General features: G+C 42.0%; 2 protein-coding genes across 3 annotated transcripts; both read right to left on the bottom strand.

The window, feature by feature from the left end:
- Positions 1–111: 111 nt before the first annotated feature.
- LOC129766555 (heat shock 70 kDa protein cognate 2) lies at positions 112–7,862 on the bottom strand. Of its 2 annotated transcripts, none has more exons than XM_055767128.1 (4): positions 7,705–7,862; positions 7,049–7,236; positions 6,083–6,478; positions 112–1,578 (listed from the first exon to the last, which is right to left on the bottom strand). In XM_055767128.1, exons 2-4 carry the CDS (start codon positions 7,220–7,222, stop codon positions 235–237), a joined length of 1,914 nt encoding a protein of 637 aa, XP_055623103.1. In that variant the 5' UTR covers positions 7,223–7,236; positions 7,705–7,862; the 3' UTR covers positions 112–234. The 2 variants fall into 2 exon arrangements, with proteins under 2 accessions (XP_055623103.1, XP_055623107.1); XM_055767132.1 differs by having other exon boundaries at positions 7,732–7,855.
- A 232-nt stretch (positions 7,863–8,094) lies between these two features.
- On the bottom strand, positions 8,095–8,681 carry LOC129763114 (small lysine-rich protein 1). Its single transcript, XM_055761887.1, has 2 exons — positions 8,347–8,681; positions 8,095–8,276 (listed from the first exon to the last, which is right to left on the bottom strand). The coding sequence occupies exons 1-2, from the start codon at positions 8,602–8,604 to the stop codon at positions 8,208–8,210; spliced, it is 327 nt and encodes a 108-aa protein (XP_055617862.1). The 5' UTR covers positions 8,605–8,681; the 3' UTR covers positions 8,095–8,207.
- Positions 8,682–16,294: the final 7,613 nt, after the last annotated feature.

Genomic DNA, 16,294 nt, shown 5'->3' with positions numbered 1-16,294 from the left:
TGAATATGCTCGCGGAAACGTGCGGTGCTTTTTACCGAGTTTGTTTTGACCTTACTTCGGAGAGAACCACGCAATATCAGGGATGAAGTTTTGGGTGTTGAATGAAAGGCATTTCTATCGGTTATGGCGGTTATTTATTCAAACATTGTTAAACGTACAAGCGAAGGCAAGTTTGTTAATAGTTTTGGGCAGCAATGAAGCGTTATGGTAGAGAAATGGTTGCGCCATCGGGATTTAATCCACCTCCTCAACGGTGGGTCCCTTTCCTCCGGCGGAAGCGGAGGAGGCTCCTCCCTCAGCACCGCCACCACCTTGATGCATTTTAGCCATAATCGGTCCGCAGACCCGCTGACACTCCTTCAGATGGTGATCGTACTCATCCTTCTCGGCAAGCGAGTTCGCATCCAACCAGGTCATCTCCGACGAACATTTGTCCTTCACCGTTTGCTTGTCTGCATCGGTTAGCTTCCCGGCGGGAGCATCTTCCACGGCTTGCTTGCAGCTGAAGATGTAACCCTCGAGTTGATTTCGAGCGGCAACCCGTTCCCGCTGCCGTTCGTCCTCTTCCCGGTATTTCTCAGCGTCCGAGAGCATCCGATCGATATCCGCTTTCGAGAGACGGCCCTTGTCGTTCTTGATGGTGATTTTCTCCGATTTACCGGTGCTACTGTCCTTAGCGGAAACGTTCAGAATGCCGTCCGCGTTCAGATCGAACGTGACTTCGATCTTTGGCACACCGCGTGGTGCCGGCGGGATGCCGGTCAGGTTGAACGTTCCCAGCAAATTGTTGTCCTTGGTCATAGCGCGTTCACCCTCGAACACTTGGATCGAGACAGCGTTCTGATTGTCACTGTATGTCGTGAAGGTCTGCTGTTGTTTGCACGGGATGCGCGAGTTGCGCTCGATGATCTTCGTCATAACGCCACCGGCGGTTTCGATGCCCAGCGACAGAGGCGTTACATCCACCAGAAGCACATCCTGAATCTGGGAGCTCTGATCACCGCTCAGGATTGCTGCCTGCACTGCTGCTCCGTATGCCACCGCTTCGTCCGGGTTGATCGAAAGGTTCAGTGCTTTGCCACAGAAGAAGTCCTGCAACATCTTCTGGACCTTTGGGATGCGGGTTGAACCACCCACGAGAACGACATCGTGGATGGCGCCCTTGTCCAGCTTGGCATCGCCAAGCGCCCGCTCGACCGGAGCCAACGTCGAACGGAACATATCCATGCAAAGTTCCTCGAAACGAGCCCGGGTGATTTTCGAATAGAAATCCACCCCCTCGTGCAGAGCATCGATTTCCAGCGAGGCTTCCGTGCTGGAAGATAGCGTACGCTTCGCTCGCTCACACGAAGTACGCAAACGGCGAAGGGCACGCACGTTGCCGGACATGTCCTTCTTGTGCTTGCGCTTGAACTCCTCCGCGAAGTGATTCACCAGACGGTTGTCGAAATCCTCCCCACCCAGGTGGGTATCGCCGGCGGTGGACTTCACCTCGAACAGCGAGCCCTCGTCGATGGTCAGGATGGACACGTCGAACGTACCGCCTCCGAGATCGAAGATCAGCACGTTCTTTTCGCCCTGAAAATGTATTGGAATGATTACCGGATTTGAACACAATGTTAACGCTTGCGTTAAAAGAAAAGGACAATTTCTACCAATTTTTCATGCGTTCATCTTAACACTTGATGATGAGAGCACTTGGTTAAGTCAGTAAGGACCAAGTCGTAAAATTGAAACAAAACGAGTAATTGATTGCATTAGAATAAGCATTTCGTAAGCTACACCCCACATTTCTCAGATTTGGAAAATCATGGATACAGCAGGAATAACGGATCGAAATTGCTATGATTGATCAACGAAAGCCCCTCATAGTATGCAGTCACAGCGGACCATGCGCTGTTAACCATGGCGATATGGTTCTGTATCATTTGCAGACATAGCGAACCATGTGTCAATCAGTTGTGTATTGAATTTAAACAATTTCCAAGCACCAAATGCAAACCAACAAAAGTTTCTCTTGAGACTAATAGGCGCCTTGGTGAAATGTACTTGAACCTGTTTGCGTAGAAGGTACACACTATGATTGTATAAAAAAATGTACTTGGTTCACTCTGACTGAACGGATCAGTGAAAAATGCTGGTCTACAGTGTCATAGAGAACTAAGTCTTAAAAGGTGCTTCATTGGTTCAATCAGAGTGGACCATGTACGTATAGGAAGTCAAATAGCTGTCTGTTTTGGGAATGAGACTTGATTTTTTTGGATCTTGTCGAATCGATTTTCCAAACGGCTTAGGTATCGATCCACTGATTTAGCCATTTAACCGATTTAACCAAAGAATCGATCTTTGTCGAATCGATCGTTGAAAACTTAAAAGCCTTCTTTCGATTTATCTACTTATTCTATTAGGCTGTCAAAAAAGTCCTGCGGTATTTCCGCGAGGTGTCGATGTAAGCGCGTAGTTCTAGTTGTATTCATTGTATCGAGTCATACTATAGCTTGTTGGAAAGGTATTTTTGCGCGCTATAATATAGTCCTTGATAGTGTTTTGTTTGGTTAAGTCGTTCGTGAGTTATAGTGTCGCAAATATGGAGCAAAATAAAGAGAAAATCCGACATATTTTACAGTACTACTATGACAAAGGCAAAAATGTATCTCAAGCTGCCAATAAAATTTGTGCAGTTTATGGACCCGATACAGTTTCCATTTCCACCGCACAACGATGGTTTCAACGTTTTCGTTCTGGTGTAGAGGTCGTCGAAGATGCGCCACGCTCCGGAAGGCCTGTCGTCGAAAATTGCGACAAAATCGCTGAATTAGCCGAGAAAGACCGGCATTGTAGCAGCCGTAGCATCGGCCAAGAGCTGGGGATAAGTCATCAAACCGTTATTAACCATTTGAAGAAGCTTGGATGCACAAAGAAGCTCGATGTAGCTTCTGGCGCGTCACCAATGAAGTGTGTGGCCTGGCGTTGTCCTGATGGAAGACAATGCGGCCTCTGTTTATCAAAGATGGCCTCTTCTTCATGAGTGCTACCTTCAAGCGGTCCAGTTGTTGGCAGTACAGGTCCGAATTGAGCGTTTGGCCATAGGGAAGCAGCTCATAATAGATTATTCCTTGACAATCCCACCAAACACACAGCAGAACCTTCCTGGCCGTTAATGAGGGCTTCAACCACGACCGTTTGCGCTTCACGTTGTCGTAAGTGACCCACTTTTCATCGCCAGTCACCATCCGCTTTAGAAACGGGTCGATTTTGTTGCGATTCAGCAGCGATTCACATGCGTCGATACGGTCAAAAATGTTTTTTTGCGTCAACGTGTGTGGCACCCATACATCGAGCTTCTTTGTGAATCCAAGCTTCTTCAAATGGTTAATAACGGTTTGATGACTTATCCCCAGCTCTTGGCCGATGCTACGGCTGCTACAATGCCGGTCTTTCTCGGCTAATTCAGCGATTTTGTCGCAATTTTCGACGACAGGCCTTCCGGAGCGTTGCGCATCTTCGACGATCTCTACACCAGAACGAAAACGTTGAAACCATCGTTGTGCGGTGGAAATGGAAACTGTATCGGGTCCATAAACTGCACAAATTTTATTGGCCGCTTGAGATACATTTTTGCCTTTGTCATAGTAGTATTGTAAAATATGTCGGATTTTCTCTTTATTATGCTCCATATTTGCGACACTATAACTCACGAACGACTTAACCAAACAAAACACGCGCAAAAATACCTTTCCAACAAGCTATAGTATGACTCGATACAATGAATACAACTAGAACTACGCGCTTACAACGACACCTCGCGGAAATACCGCAGGACTTTTTTGACAGCCTAATACTTCCACCAAACTCGTCATTACAATATCAGATTATTTTCAGACACAATTCTCGTTCAAGATTTTTCAACCACTTGCAAATAACATGTTTCTCCGTTATAATAATAAATGTTTATAATAAATGTTTGATATTTAAAATATGATAGAATAAAGACAGCACTAAATCGGACAATTCCTTTCTCGAGTTTTGTTCTTATCAACACATTCGGTGATCCATTCTTATTTATATAGATAAAAGAAGATATAGGAGTGCGTTTTATCACATTAATAAAAAATTCAATAATCATATTTGGTTGAAATATGTGTACTATTTTTACGGGACCTCCTCTCCATTTCAGAGGAGGGCGGGGTGTCATAGAACAACCATCATAGAAACATTTCTCATATTCAAAAACCTTCACATGCCAAATTTGGTTCCATTTGATTGATTAGTTTTCGAGTTATGCAGAAATTTGTGTTTCGTTTGTATGGTAGCCTCCCCTTACAGAGGAGGGAGGAGCGTTGAACCACCATAGAAACGTTTATCGATCCCTAAAACCTCTATATGCTAAGTTTAATTTCATTTGTTTGATTAGTTCTCGAGTTGTTCAGCACCCTCCCCTCCTCCTCTTTAAAGAGGAGAAAGGAGTGTCAAACCACCATAAAAACATTTATTGTTCCATAAAACCTCCATATGCCTAATTTGGTTTCATTTGCTTGATCAGTTCTCGAGTCATGCAGAAATGTATGCTTCATTTATATGGCAGCCCCCCCTTAGAGAGGTGGGAGGAGTGTTGAACCTCCTCAGAAATTTTTCTTGCCCCCCAAAACCTCCACACGCCAAATTTGATTCCGTTTGCTGGATTAGTTCTTGAGTTATGCAGGAATTTGTGTTTCATTTGTATGGCAGCCCTCCCTTAGAGAGGGAGGAGAAGTGTCGATTCACCATAGAAAGGTTTCGTGCCCCCTAAAACCTCCATATGCCCAATTTGGTTTTATTTGCTTGATTAATTTTCGAGTAATGCAGAAATTTGTGTTTCGTTTGTATGGCAACTCACCCTTAACACTAAACCTACCACGAGGGGTCAAATGACCCATTTTAAACTTTTGGTCAAAATTTTCTTACAAATTACATTTGTTTTTTACTGAGAAATATATGTAATCTGACCTAACTACCGGTAACTACGTGCAAACATATCATATAAATGTTTGCAGAAATAAAAGATTTGTATGTGTGGTTGTGATACAAAACCATTGAATTACACATTTTTGCTATTTGCTATTGTTGTATTTGTGAATTAATTGTATTGCTGACTATCCAAGCGAGTTAATAGTAACCATTCCAGGCTACAGTGCTATTTTGCGTGTCAAAAATTGTAATTTCATAATTTTGCTTAAAATTGCTATCCTAAAATTTCGAAATGTACAGGAGAAATATGGTATGCCACGTTTCTCAACAAAACTAAATAAATCGAGTCATTGTTCACTAACTATTCTCATAAAGGGTCACTTGACCTGCTGTGGTAGGAATAGGTATTCATGAAACATCGGTAGGTTTACTGTTAAAGAAGGGGGGGGGGGGTGTAGGTGTTGTCTAACTATTTTTCTCAAATCACATACACCGGTGCTGGGTGCCTTCAAAATATCATCATATCATCGCGAAAATAACGAAAAGTGGAGGCGATCTGGCGTTGTAACATCCATACCTCTCACGCAGAGATCAGAGATCCAAAAATGGAAGTAAAAGTGACGAACCAGCCGAAATGTGTTGAAAGTCACTATAATAGAGAAAAAAAAAATAACGAAAATTTGTTCGTTTCTATGAAGATGAGGGAGTGAAAATGACACATAAAAATATCACTTTTGTTCATCTTTTCCGACATCATTTCACAAATATCCACTGCGCACTGTCACATTATACGCATATTCAGTGGGAACTCCACGAAAAGATCTGTTTTTAATTGATAAAAAACATGCCGAAAAAACGCGTTTTCACATGGATGTGGAAGGCAATTGAATGTAAACACAAATATCGACGTCACAATGTGAAAAGTAGCTATGGCAGCGCATGCTATCACGCACACTATGCCCGCAAAGTCTGCCATCTGCTCCACCTAATAATCCTTCTCATGGGGTAATTCTAAAGGGTAGATTAGAAAATCAATCAATGAACAGTTCTGCGATTGGACCTATGAACGTGCGCTTAGTAAAAAAACGTATAAATTGTCCATTTCTTCAATACAAGCGTTACATCTATGCGTTACCTTAAGATTCTTATCCAGCCCGTAGGCCAACGCGGCCGCAGTCGGTTCGTTGATGATCCTCATCACGTTCAGCCCAGCGATGGCTCCCGCGTCCTTGGTAGCCTGCCGCTGGGAGTCGTTGAAGTAGGCCGGCACGGTGATCACCGCATCGGCCACTTTGCCGCCCAGGTACACCTCGGCTACCTCGCGCATCTTCGTCAGCACCATCGAGCTAATCTCCTCCGGGGCGAAACGCTTCGTCTCACCCTTGAACTCGACCTGGATCTTCGGCTTGCCCCCGTCGCTGATCACGCTGAACGGCCAGTGCTTCATGTCGTCCTGGATCTTCGGATCGTCGAAGCGGCGCCCAATCAGCCGCTTGGCATCGAACACCGTGTTCTTGGGGTTCATTGCGACCTGTGTTTAATAAAGGGGAAAGAAGGACGTTATTTTTGGAATTTCGGTCAACGTATCCGGTGTGTGACAAAGTTCGCCGATCATTTGCGGAAATTTATGGGAATAGAGAGTGCGCGGGAACGGGGTGTTAATTGTGGCGCGAGATGACATTTTGACAAGGTAAAGCGTTCTTAATATTCTGGGTGCAAGTACATACACGCATAACCAACACGTGAGTCCGCCGTGAGAAAGTTTATCTGGTTGTCGCGATCGCGAAATGTGCGTCGAGCGAAACTGTGCGCTGTGCGCACGAACGAGAGAGCCTTTTAAGGCGAAACAATTGATTAACACAGATGCTGCTGCGGCTCGCTAAAGAAGTTGTCCATGTTGGTTTTGTGCATGTGTACAAACACGCGAGATCGTGACATGTTACCATATCGGTACATACGCCTCTAGGGAACGGCGCGCGGTAAACATATGCAGTGTTAATATTCCGCGAGTTACATCTGTCTAATTCGATTAGGACCAATCGGTTTGCGCGATAAGGAGGCGTGTTTCATGAATTGCAAATCTGCGAAGCTCTTGGCTCACCTGATTCTTGGCCGCGTCACCGATCAGTCGCTCGGTGTCGTTGAAGGCAACATACGATGGGGTGGTCCGGTTGCCCTGGTCATTGGCGATAATCTCCACCTTGCCATGCTGCCAAACACCGACGCAGCTGTACGTGGTTCCCAAATCGATCCCGATGGCTGGTGTTTTTCCCATTATGGCGCCCTAATCTGGAAGAGATCCACACGCAAAACACACACTGCTCATTACTATTGAAACAAACATTTGGCAATGGCTCTAAAAATAGCTTCGTGCTGAATAAATTCTCCAGCCAATGCGGACAGGCAAGAGGGATGAATCTTTTCTAGATCTTCCTTCGCGTTGAGAAAGCACTCGAAAAACCGAGGGGGACGCCCACATGTTAATTTTTCCATCTATTTTTACTGCACTTTTCTCCTTCAACTTTTCATAATCAAAACCAGCTCTTTCCCAAGCAGCTGATCCGCACAACGGAGGAGGATATTTTCCCACAATCACACAATCAATTAATCACCAATTTGCCGACCCAGAAGGTAATTCATCGTCCTTTTAAGGGCTTCCCCCAATTAGGGTTTAATTACCCCCCATTGCCTATTTGTATCACTTGGGAAAAACGACACCGATCGTAGCGGCCACTGGCTCGCAAATTAATTACGCACTTTCAGGTGGGTATTATGTGATCCTACCACGGTGGGCACTGGATGCTGCAGCTGGATGGTGGGGGTGGTAAAATAAATACAAACACACACAAACACGATCCGGCGCTGATCTACACGGTGCAACTGCGAAAAACTGAGTGCGGCGTTGACGTCGCGGTCTGGTCGCTTATAAAGATTCTCCCGCAGGGCGGGAGAGTCGTGTCTCGAACACTCCGGAAATCGAAGATTCTCGTGAAGATCGTTTGTTTTTGGCAATGATGTTTGCTATGATTTATGATTTTGGGGGAGAATTTTCCGCAAAATTACATGGGATATTCCTAATCGGGAAGCAGTAATCATTGTACATTGAACAAATCGTATTAGAATTTTTAGAATCAAATTTTATTCCTATTAATCACATTTGTTTCTATAACAGATCGTTTTTGCTATAATTCATTTCGACAGTATTTATTCGCCTACAAGTAGTCTATACCGCTGAACACCCACAACCAACTGTTCGACGCTCATTTCTTTCCCTTTTTCTTCTTCTTCTGCCCCTCGGGCCAGGCAAAGCCGCGTGATTTCAAGACATCCTGCAAGTTGAGCGAAAATCAAACACCTCAGGATAACGTTTCAATCAGGGTTCAAACACCAAAAGCCTACCTGAATGTTGTGACACACGTAGTAGGCGTTCTCCATCGCGGCCTCGCTGAACAGATCGCCCTGGAACTTGGACGATTTGCCACCCTTGCCTTTGCCCTTCTTACCTTTACCCTTTTTCGGCTTAGCGTCCGCTTCCTCTTCGTCGACTTCGTCGTCGTCACCGCCGCCGCCGCCTGCTGTTGCGCCACCGCCACCGCTGGCTTTTTCGTCCTTGCCACCTTTGGCGGGTTTCTTTTTGCCACCCTTGCCACCGGGCATTTGGGATTGGCAGATAAGATCTGGAGATCTGGCTGAGAAAAGTGGTCAATTCTATGGAAACTTTATGCTTAGTTTATTCCTGGTAAACACAGTAGGCGTTGCCATGGAGAGCAGCCGTAAAGTTACGCTAAGTTGTTCGGGTTAGATTATTTAATTGTTGTTAATTTTCCTATATCGCTCAGCGCAAAAAAAAAAGATTGAGCATAAATTCTCAAGATTTATGCTTCATTGTACAGGAACATTCATTTCGTTGTTTGGAATCGGGGAATGCGAAAAAACTTTATTGAGCGATTGATTTGCGCGAAAAGAGTTTAGGGACTGCCCACATACCACGTGGATAGAAAAAGCATTATTTTGGACACACCCCTCCCTCTGGACATTTCTTATATCCTTCCTCCTGTTGTCCACATGGACACTTCTCCAGTTTTCGAAAGAAAATCAAGAGAATTCTATATTTTTCGCTTAAATTTAATTTCAAGTTTGTTTCAATTTTCTATTACATGTTTTTATTAATAGGAATAATAGCCTTATTAATAGTAACTATTCGTTTTAAATTCACCGATGTTGATATCATCGCGCTGTTCAAATTGTCTAAGTCTTGTACTGTATTGCTGGTTGCGGATCGTTCAACACACTCGTCACATTCTCACTCAAACGAATAGACAGTATAGTGTCCAAATTCTGTTGCTGTTCATCTAACTGATCCGAAGATTTTGAATAACATTAGTTTACTATTCGCGCTTGTAAATGTATTTCACGCATTACACTTTGTGCTTCGTTTATGGGAAGGAATAATGACAATGGATTGGTGGATTGAGCACACTTTGAAAATAAAAATTATTTATCAAAATTTACTTCTCCGTATCAAATATGTTTTCTATGTAATTTAAAATTATATAAATTTTCGAGTGGTGAAAAATTTTAAAGGAAGGTTATGTCTAATAATGATTTCATATTATAATGATCAATTTTAGCGGTAATATCATAGTAGTTAAGTCGGGGTCAAGACTACGTGTTTCAAGTAATCAAATAACACCAAGTCAAAATTTCCATTCTAAATTGAAAGTAATATGTCTCAGAATCCGGATGTCACAAATAGATGTTGACACTGTACATTCATGATTGCGGATTGCGAAATATTTTCTCGTCTTACGGAAATCTTAACAGTTGATAATCTGAAGATACCATATCTGGTGAGTAAAGCGGGTGGAATCTTGAAAGCGCCCTTGAAGCGTTCCACATCGTTTATTTTAATACGTTCAGCTGCGAGCAGTACTTGATGGAATTCATCGAGACTAGTTGCTTGGTAGAAGCTCATAATGCAGATTTTCTTCCAGTCCTACCAGACACAGAGAACCTTCTTCGGGGTTATATTCAAATGCCCAATATTGTTTTAACTTTATTATTGTTTTAAATTATTATTGTGAATGATTTGCTCTTCACAATTTGCTACAATTATGTATTTTTGTGCTCCCGTAGCCGAGTGGTTATCGTCACACATTATTATGCTAGGGATTCGAGTTCGATTCCCGTTCTGGCCGGGGGCTTTTTCGTCAAAGAAATTTCATCCGACTTGCACTGAGGTCGCGCGTATTCTCGAGCTTTATACTCCTGAATACATTCAAGGCGTGTTATTCAGCAAAGATATCTTAACTTAGTACTACCAATAGAAATGACGCAAATAATACCTACGTTGAGAAGCCCAAAGTTCCACTGAGAACTTTAAAGCCATCCAAATCAAGTCATGCATTTTCGTTGCGTTTATGAAACGAATCGTAGATTGAAATGCGTTCTTTCAAATGTATTTTTTTCGATAAAATAAACTCCCGTAGTCCGGTTGGATTTGAAATTAGCACAATATTGCGTTTTTTTTTATCTGACCGAGCCAAATCCAATCGGGTTGTGCAAATGTTGCAACCTTGGATAGCAGTATGCTAGAAGCGTATTACAAAAATTACCAGATAGCAATAAAGAAAAACATCATTGCAAGAAACTGATCTCCACAGACACGGCCCGTGCACCCATGCAGGATTTTGTCGTTCGTTTCAATTTTCGGAAAACCTTGGGAGCTCTCGGAAAATAAATACGAATCCGTTTTATCATTAAGAGCAGAAGCTGAATCGAAACCCGCAAATAAGTCGTGATTTTTCATTCTACAAAAATCCCAACATTATTTGTGTCTTTATCCTGATGCAATAGATGGTCCTCTATTACCGATTGGAATAAATAAATCGATGCCAGTTAATGCGCGTTCCTTCCAGAATATACATCTCCGGGAAGAAATCCAGCCATATGAAAATATATGGATGTTTGACCGGGCAGCACACTCAGGCAACTTAGTCTTTTTATTGTTAAATACAGAGTACTCAGGGTGGGCGTAAAGTTAAAAATGTCTTGTAAATATAGAGCAGATCTCATGAAATTTTGACTATAAATATGATTGACTATAAATAAATAAATATGTTTTACTTAAAACTATACTTTACATGTCCACGTGGACATTATCTAAGCTTCCTCCCCCCTCACGTGGACAAACGTGGACATTTTCGTAACCCCTACCCCCCCTAAAGTTGTCCACGTGGTATGTGGACAGCCCCTTAGAGGCTGTGTTACGGCTCAGACCGAACAGTCAAGAAAAACACACCCTTTCGAACGTTACACAAAATTTATTAACACATCACTTTATACAAAAACTGAACTACTAAAAACAAAAGTCACAGGAGGGTTGTGTCCGAAGACACGACCGCATAGTTGACGTAGGATTCCGTTAGGCTATCTGTTGATTTTGGATATGTTTGAAGAATTACATCGTTAAACTCTTTGATAATGATTTGGTGACCAAACGACCCGAGCGGGAACACACCTTGGTTTTTATTTATGAAAATTGAAATAAATCGTTTCATATGTCAAGTAATTTTCAACACAACTGCTACCATATATTTTACACTTACACTTGTGATCAATTTTTCACAATACACGATCAGTCATATGCAATTCCACGAAGCAACATTTCGGTGCGAAGGGAAGGAAGGTCTTGAATTAGAGACTTTAAACTTTTGCAGTTCATTCGTCTCTAGCCTTGAGAAAGGCCCTTTGAAAACTCTACTCTACTCTACTTCAGCGCTACCACCTCCGCCCTCTTGCCTTGAGAAAGGTACTCGATCCCTCGCCGTCCAGCTCGTCCAGCAACGATGTTGTCCAGTCGGTGTCCACACAAAGAATGTTCGGTGGGAGCAAAAGCTCCCCCTACTATCATGTATTTGCAAAGCCGATTTCCCCCAGGCAGCTTGATTTTGACGTCTCTGTTAGGGACCCGCCACACGTGTCGTAAATTTCGACCAATCAGATGTGGTTATTTCCGTTAGGATAGGGGTTGAAATTTTTCAATAGTTCGATCATTAGTTTCATGACATATATTATTATCTTCAATATAAAAAATTGTTTTGGAGTGGCGAAATCGATTGACGCAAAAATTTCATCAATCCATCATGAAATGACTGAGCAATATGCGTTTGAAATTGGACAATTTTCACGATGTGCTCGATTTTCGATTTTCAATTTATACCCCAACATGTTCCCGAAAGACGTAATCCTACGTCAAAACTAAAACCACAATCCGCGATAAAGGTCCTGAATCCACGCCTGGAAAGGAATAATACATAAGAATATTTGTTCTTACTAACCTCGTTTACCAGGAACAATCGCCTGGAAAGAATATTGATTAATTGTACCACACATAATATTTACCACAGCACAAAACAAGAATCACAACTGAACAACATGTAAACAATCACAACACACAAACAATAACCAGAGAATTGTCATGGGATAGGAACAGGTGGAAAACGAACCCGCTATACAATGAGTAATTTTGTTATAGCGAATATTCCAGACGCAATCCAAACAAGGAATGACTATGGGACCGTTCGTATAAAAGGGCACGAACAGGGTCTCAGGGACGAATGACCATCGGGTTAGAACCAAAACCGGTCCCTTAGAACCAAAACCTGAACCAGAACAGGGTCAGTTGCAATAAAACCACCGACCACCGACTCTTCGGAACTCTGCTCAGATACCTCTCTAGGCGGAGACAGGCTGTTCACACACCACATGGACACAAAAATCACGATTTATGATTCCTCTTTTCCCCTCCGTGGATAATCGAGGACATTGACTGTATTAGGGCTGGGCGATCTTTATAAAAAGATCGATCTTGTCGAATCGATTTTTCAAACGGCGTAGGGATCAACCAACTGATACCAAAGAAACGATCTTTGCCGAATCGATCTTTGAAAAATTAAAAAAATTAATTATCTGCTCATTCTTTATGAATATCGTCTTTTCTTTAAATAGCGAATACAAATATCATATTTCTATTCAAACATTAAAAGCATTTTATTTGTTCCTCAGCATCAGGTTTGCACATATACAGAATATTCTGTATTTTACAGATTTCTCACCAAATTCCAGATACAGAATCTGTATATACAGAATTACATAATTACATAATTTACAGATTTTTTTCAAAATTCAATTTTAAATATTAAATTTATTACAGTGCATACATAGATACCTGGTTTTATAAAATGTTATAAAATGTTGAACGCAACGAATTGTGAATAAAGTAATTATAATTGTGGACAAGAGATAAGCTTCCATAAAGATCATTCAAAATCCAAAAAATAATAGATAATAGAATACTAATCGCGATATAAGAAGAAATCAAACAAAAAATAAAACATTTTGGTTCGTAAAATATAGCGCCTTCTAGTCCAAAGGCAACGGCAAAAGCAAAGGCAAAGGCAAAGGCAAAGGCAAAGGCAAAGGCAAAGGCAAAGGCAAAGGCAAAGGCAAAGGCAAAGGCAAAGGCAAAGGCAAAGGCAAAGGCAAAGGCAAAGGCAAAGGCAAAGGCAAAGGCAAAGGCAAAGGCAAAGGCAAAGGCAAAGGCAAAGGCAAAGGCAAAGGCAAAGGCAAAGGCAAAGGCAAAGGCAAAGGCAAAGGCAAAGGCAAAGGCAAAGGCAAAGGCAAAGGCAAAGGCAAAGGCAAAGGCAAAGGCAAAGGCAAAGGCAAAGGCAAAGGCAAAGGCAAAGGCAAAGGCAAAGGCAAAGGCAAAGGCAAAGGCAAAGGCAAAGGCAAAGGCAAAGGCAAAGGCAAAGGCAAAGGCAAAGGCAAAGGCAAAGGCAAAGGCAAAGGCAAAGGCAAAGGCAAAGGCAAAGGCAAAGGCAAAGGCAAAGGCAAAGGCAAAGGCAAAGGCAAAGGCAAAGGCAAAGGCAAAGGCAAAGGCAAAGGCAAAGGCAAAGGCAAAGGCAAAGGCAAAGGCAAAGGCAAAGGCAAAGGCAAAGGCAAAGGCAAAGGCAAAGGCAAAGGCAAAGGCAAAGGCAAAGGCAAAGGCAAAGGCAAAGGCAAAGGCAAAGGCAAAGGCAAAGGCAAAGGCAAAGGCAAAGGCAAAGGCAAAGGCAAAGGCAAAGGCAAAGGCAAAGGCAAAGGCAAAGGCAAAGGCAAAGGCAAAGGCAAAGGCAAAGGCAAAGGCAAAGGCAAAGGCAAAGGCAAAGGCAAAGGCAAAGGCAAAGGCAAAGGCAAAGGCAAAGGCAAAGGCAAAGGCAAAGGCAAAGGCAAAGGCAAAGGCAAAGGCAAAGGCAAAGGCAAAGGCAAAGGCAAAGGCAAAGGCAAAGGCAAAGGCAAAGGCAAAGGCAAAGGCAAAGGCAAAGGCAAAGGCAAAGGCAAAGGCAAAGGCAAAGGCAAAGGCAAAGGCAAAGGCAAAGGCAAAGGCAAAGGCAAAGGCAAAGGCAAAGGCAAAGGCAAAGGCAAAGGCAAAGGCAAAGGCAAAGGCAAAGGCAAAGGCAAAGGCAAAGGCAAAGGCAAAGGCAAAGGCAAAGGCAAAGGCAAAGGCAAAGGCAAAGGCAAAGGCAAAGGCAAAGGCAAAGGCAAAGGCAAAGGCAAAGGCAAAGGCAGAAGCGAAGACTGGTTTAAGAAATTTCAAAACACAAATGGGTTTGGATAGTAATGCGTAATTAAATTTTGCTGGCTAAATATGATTGCGTCGTTATGGATGATGTCATCCGTGTTGTCATATTTCAACAAATTCAAAAAAATATACCTCACTTCCCTGTAACTGTGAAATGAGAAGTGACGCTTTCGTAGCTTCTGAAATCATGAACGAAAAAATAATCAAACATGTGATTTCAGAAAGGTCTGCTGTCTTTTCTGGAGCAGTACGTCATCGAATGTCTTTTCTGGCAAGCTGTCACTATTCAAATTTGACCAGAAATTGGTACAACATTGTTCATTTCGATTATTCAATTTTCGAAACTACATTACGGAAAGATCATACTGTCAAAGACTTGGGAGTCATGCTTGATTCTAAGCTTACTTTTAAAGATCGTATCGCATACATCTCAGCAAAAGCTTCAAAAAGCTTAGGATTTCTCTTCCGAGTTACTAAGCATTTCAATGATATACACTGTTTAAATGCATTGTATTGATCTCATGTTCGAGCAACACTGGAATATGCTGCCGTTGTCTGGTCCCCACACTATCAGAACGAAATACGGATTGAAAACATTCAAAAAAAATTTATGCGATTTGCTCTTCGTGTTCTGCCTTGGAGGGACCCTCTGAACCTTCCTAGATACGAAGATCGTTGTAATCTTTCTTCTTTCTTTCTTTGTTTTTAAGAGGCTTTAAACTTTGAAGTTCATTCGCCTCTATTGTAATCTTATAGGTCTTGAACGGTTATCCTTGCGTCGTGATGTAGCTAAAGCGATATTTATTTCCGATCTACTGCTCTCGAATATCGATTGCTCTCAAATATCGATCTACTCAGTAGTCTTAATATAGACATTCGTCGTCGTAATTTTCGCTTCCATAACTTTTTTCGTCTGTTGCTCGGACTAATTATGGTAGGAATGAACCTTTCAATAGTTTGTGTAGGATTTTCAATCAGTGTTACAGTGTTTTCGATTTTCATTTATCTCGCTAAGTCCTCAGAAAATTGTACTCTCGTTTATGTTAAGTTATTATTTTTTTGTTGAGTTTAATGCCCAATTTAGAAAAAAGCTTTTAGCCAACTAAAATGGGCTTTTCCCTGCTCCAAAAATAAACAAATAAAAATAAAAAAATAAACAAATCATAGTGGTTCCCGAGGAGTGGAATCCGACCAATACCCGGGTACTAAGACCGATTGAGGGATACTGGTCGATTGTGAAGGAGAAACTGAAACTGCATTCAAACTAAGTAACATCGATGGTGTTTGAATAATGCGGAATATCGGTTTCTTTATGATGACTTGTAATCAGACTATTTGCTCATTGATTGTTTTGGAAAAATACTATAATCTACAATCTACACTATCTATTCTTATTTTTTTTGGGCTCAATAATGTGGGAATGAATGAAGGTATTGATTCGGTTAAATGAACGTCTAAAGTATAAAGGCTTTTATATTTTTTTTCTATGAAGGGTCAATTCCGTCAATAATGAAATAATACATAATGCATTAACAAACCTGTAATGTAAACAAACAACACAAACCAATTCGCATTGTTCTAACTGCGAGACCCCTCAAACATTTAAAAATAATTAATTGTAGTATAATCTATTTTCTTTTATTTTCAGGGGAAAAGGAAAAACAATTCACGGACAAGATAATTCGACGAAAGACGACAGAATGCGACAAAAGCCAAACGTTAAAT

Source organism: Toxorhynchites rutilus, chromosome 1 (genome assembly GCF_029784135.1).
Source record: "Toxorhynchites rutilus septentrionalis strain SRP chromosome 1, ASM2978413v1, whole genome shotgun sequence".
Classification (NCBI taxonomy): domain Eukaryota; kingdom Metazoa; phylum Arthropoda; class Insecta; order Diptera; family Culicidae; genus Toxorhynchites; species Toxorhynchites rutilus.
The sequence above is the reverse complement of the archived record's forward strand: the minus strand, read 5'-3'. Positions and strand labels throughout refer to the sequence as shown.

What these genes read in the sequence shown, in the direction of transcription:
- LOC129766555 (XM_055767128.1), bottom strand. Translation starts at nt 7,222, where the DNA reads ATGGGAAAAACACCAGCCATCGGGATCGATTTGGGAACCACGTACAGC. An exon ending in GTGACGCGGCCAAGAATCAG is followed by an intron (nt 6,479 to 7,048) that starts GTGAGCCAAGAG and finishes TATTAAACACAG; the next exon opens with GTCGCAATGAACCCCAAGAA. An exon ending in GGCTGGATAAGAATCTTAAG is followed by an intron (nt 1,579 to 6,082) that starts GTAACGCATAGA and finishes ATACATTTTCAG; the next exon opens with GGCGAAAAGAACGTGCTGAT.
- LOC129763114 (XM_055761887.1), bottom strand. Translation starts at nt 8,604, where the DNA reads ATGCCCGGTGGCAAGGGTGGCAAAAAGAAACCCGCCAAAGGTGGCAAG. An exon ending in ACGTGTGTCACAACATTCAG is followed by an intron (nt 8,277 to 8,346) that starts GTAGGCTTTTGG and finishes CTCAACTTGCAG; the next exon opens with GATGTCTTGAAATCACGCGG.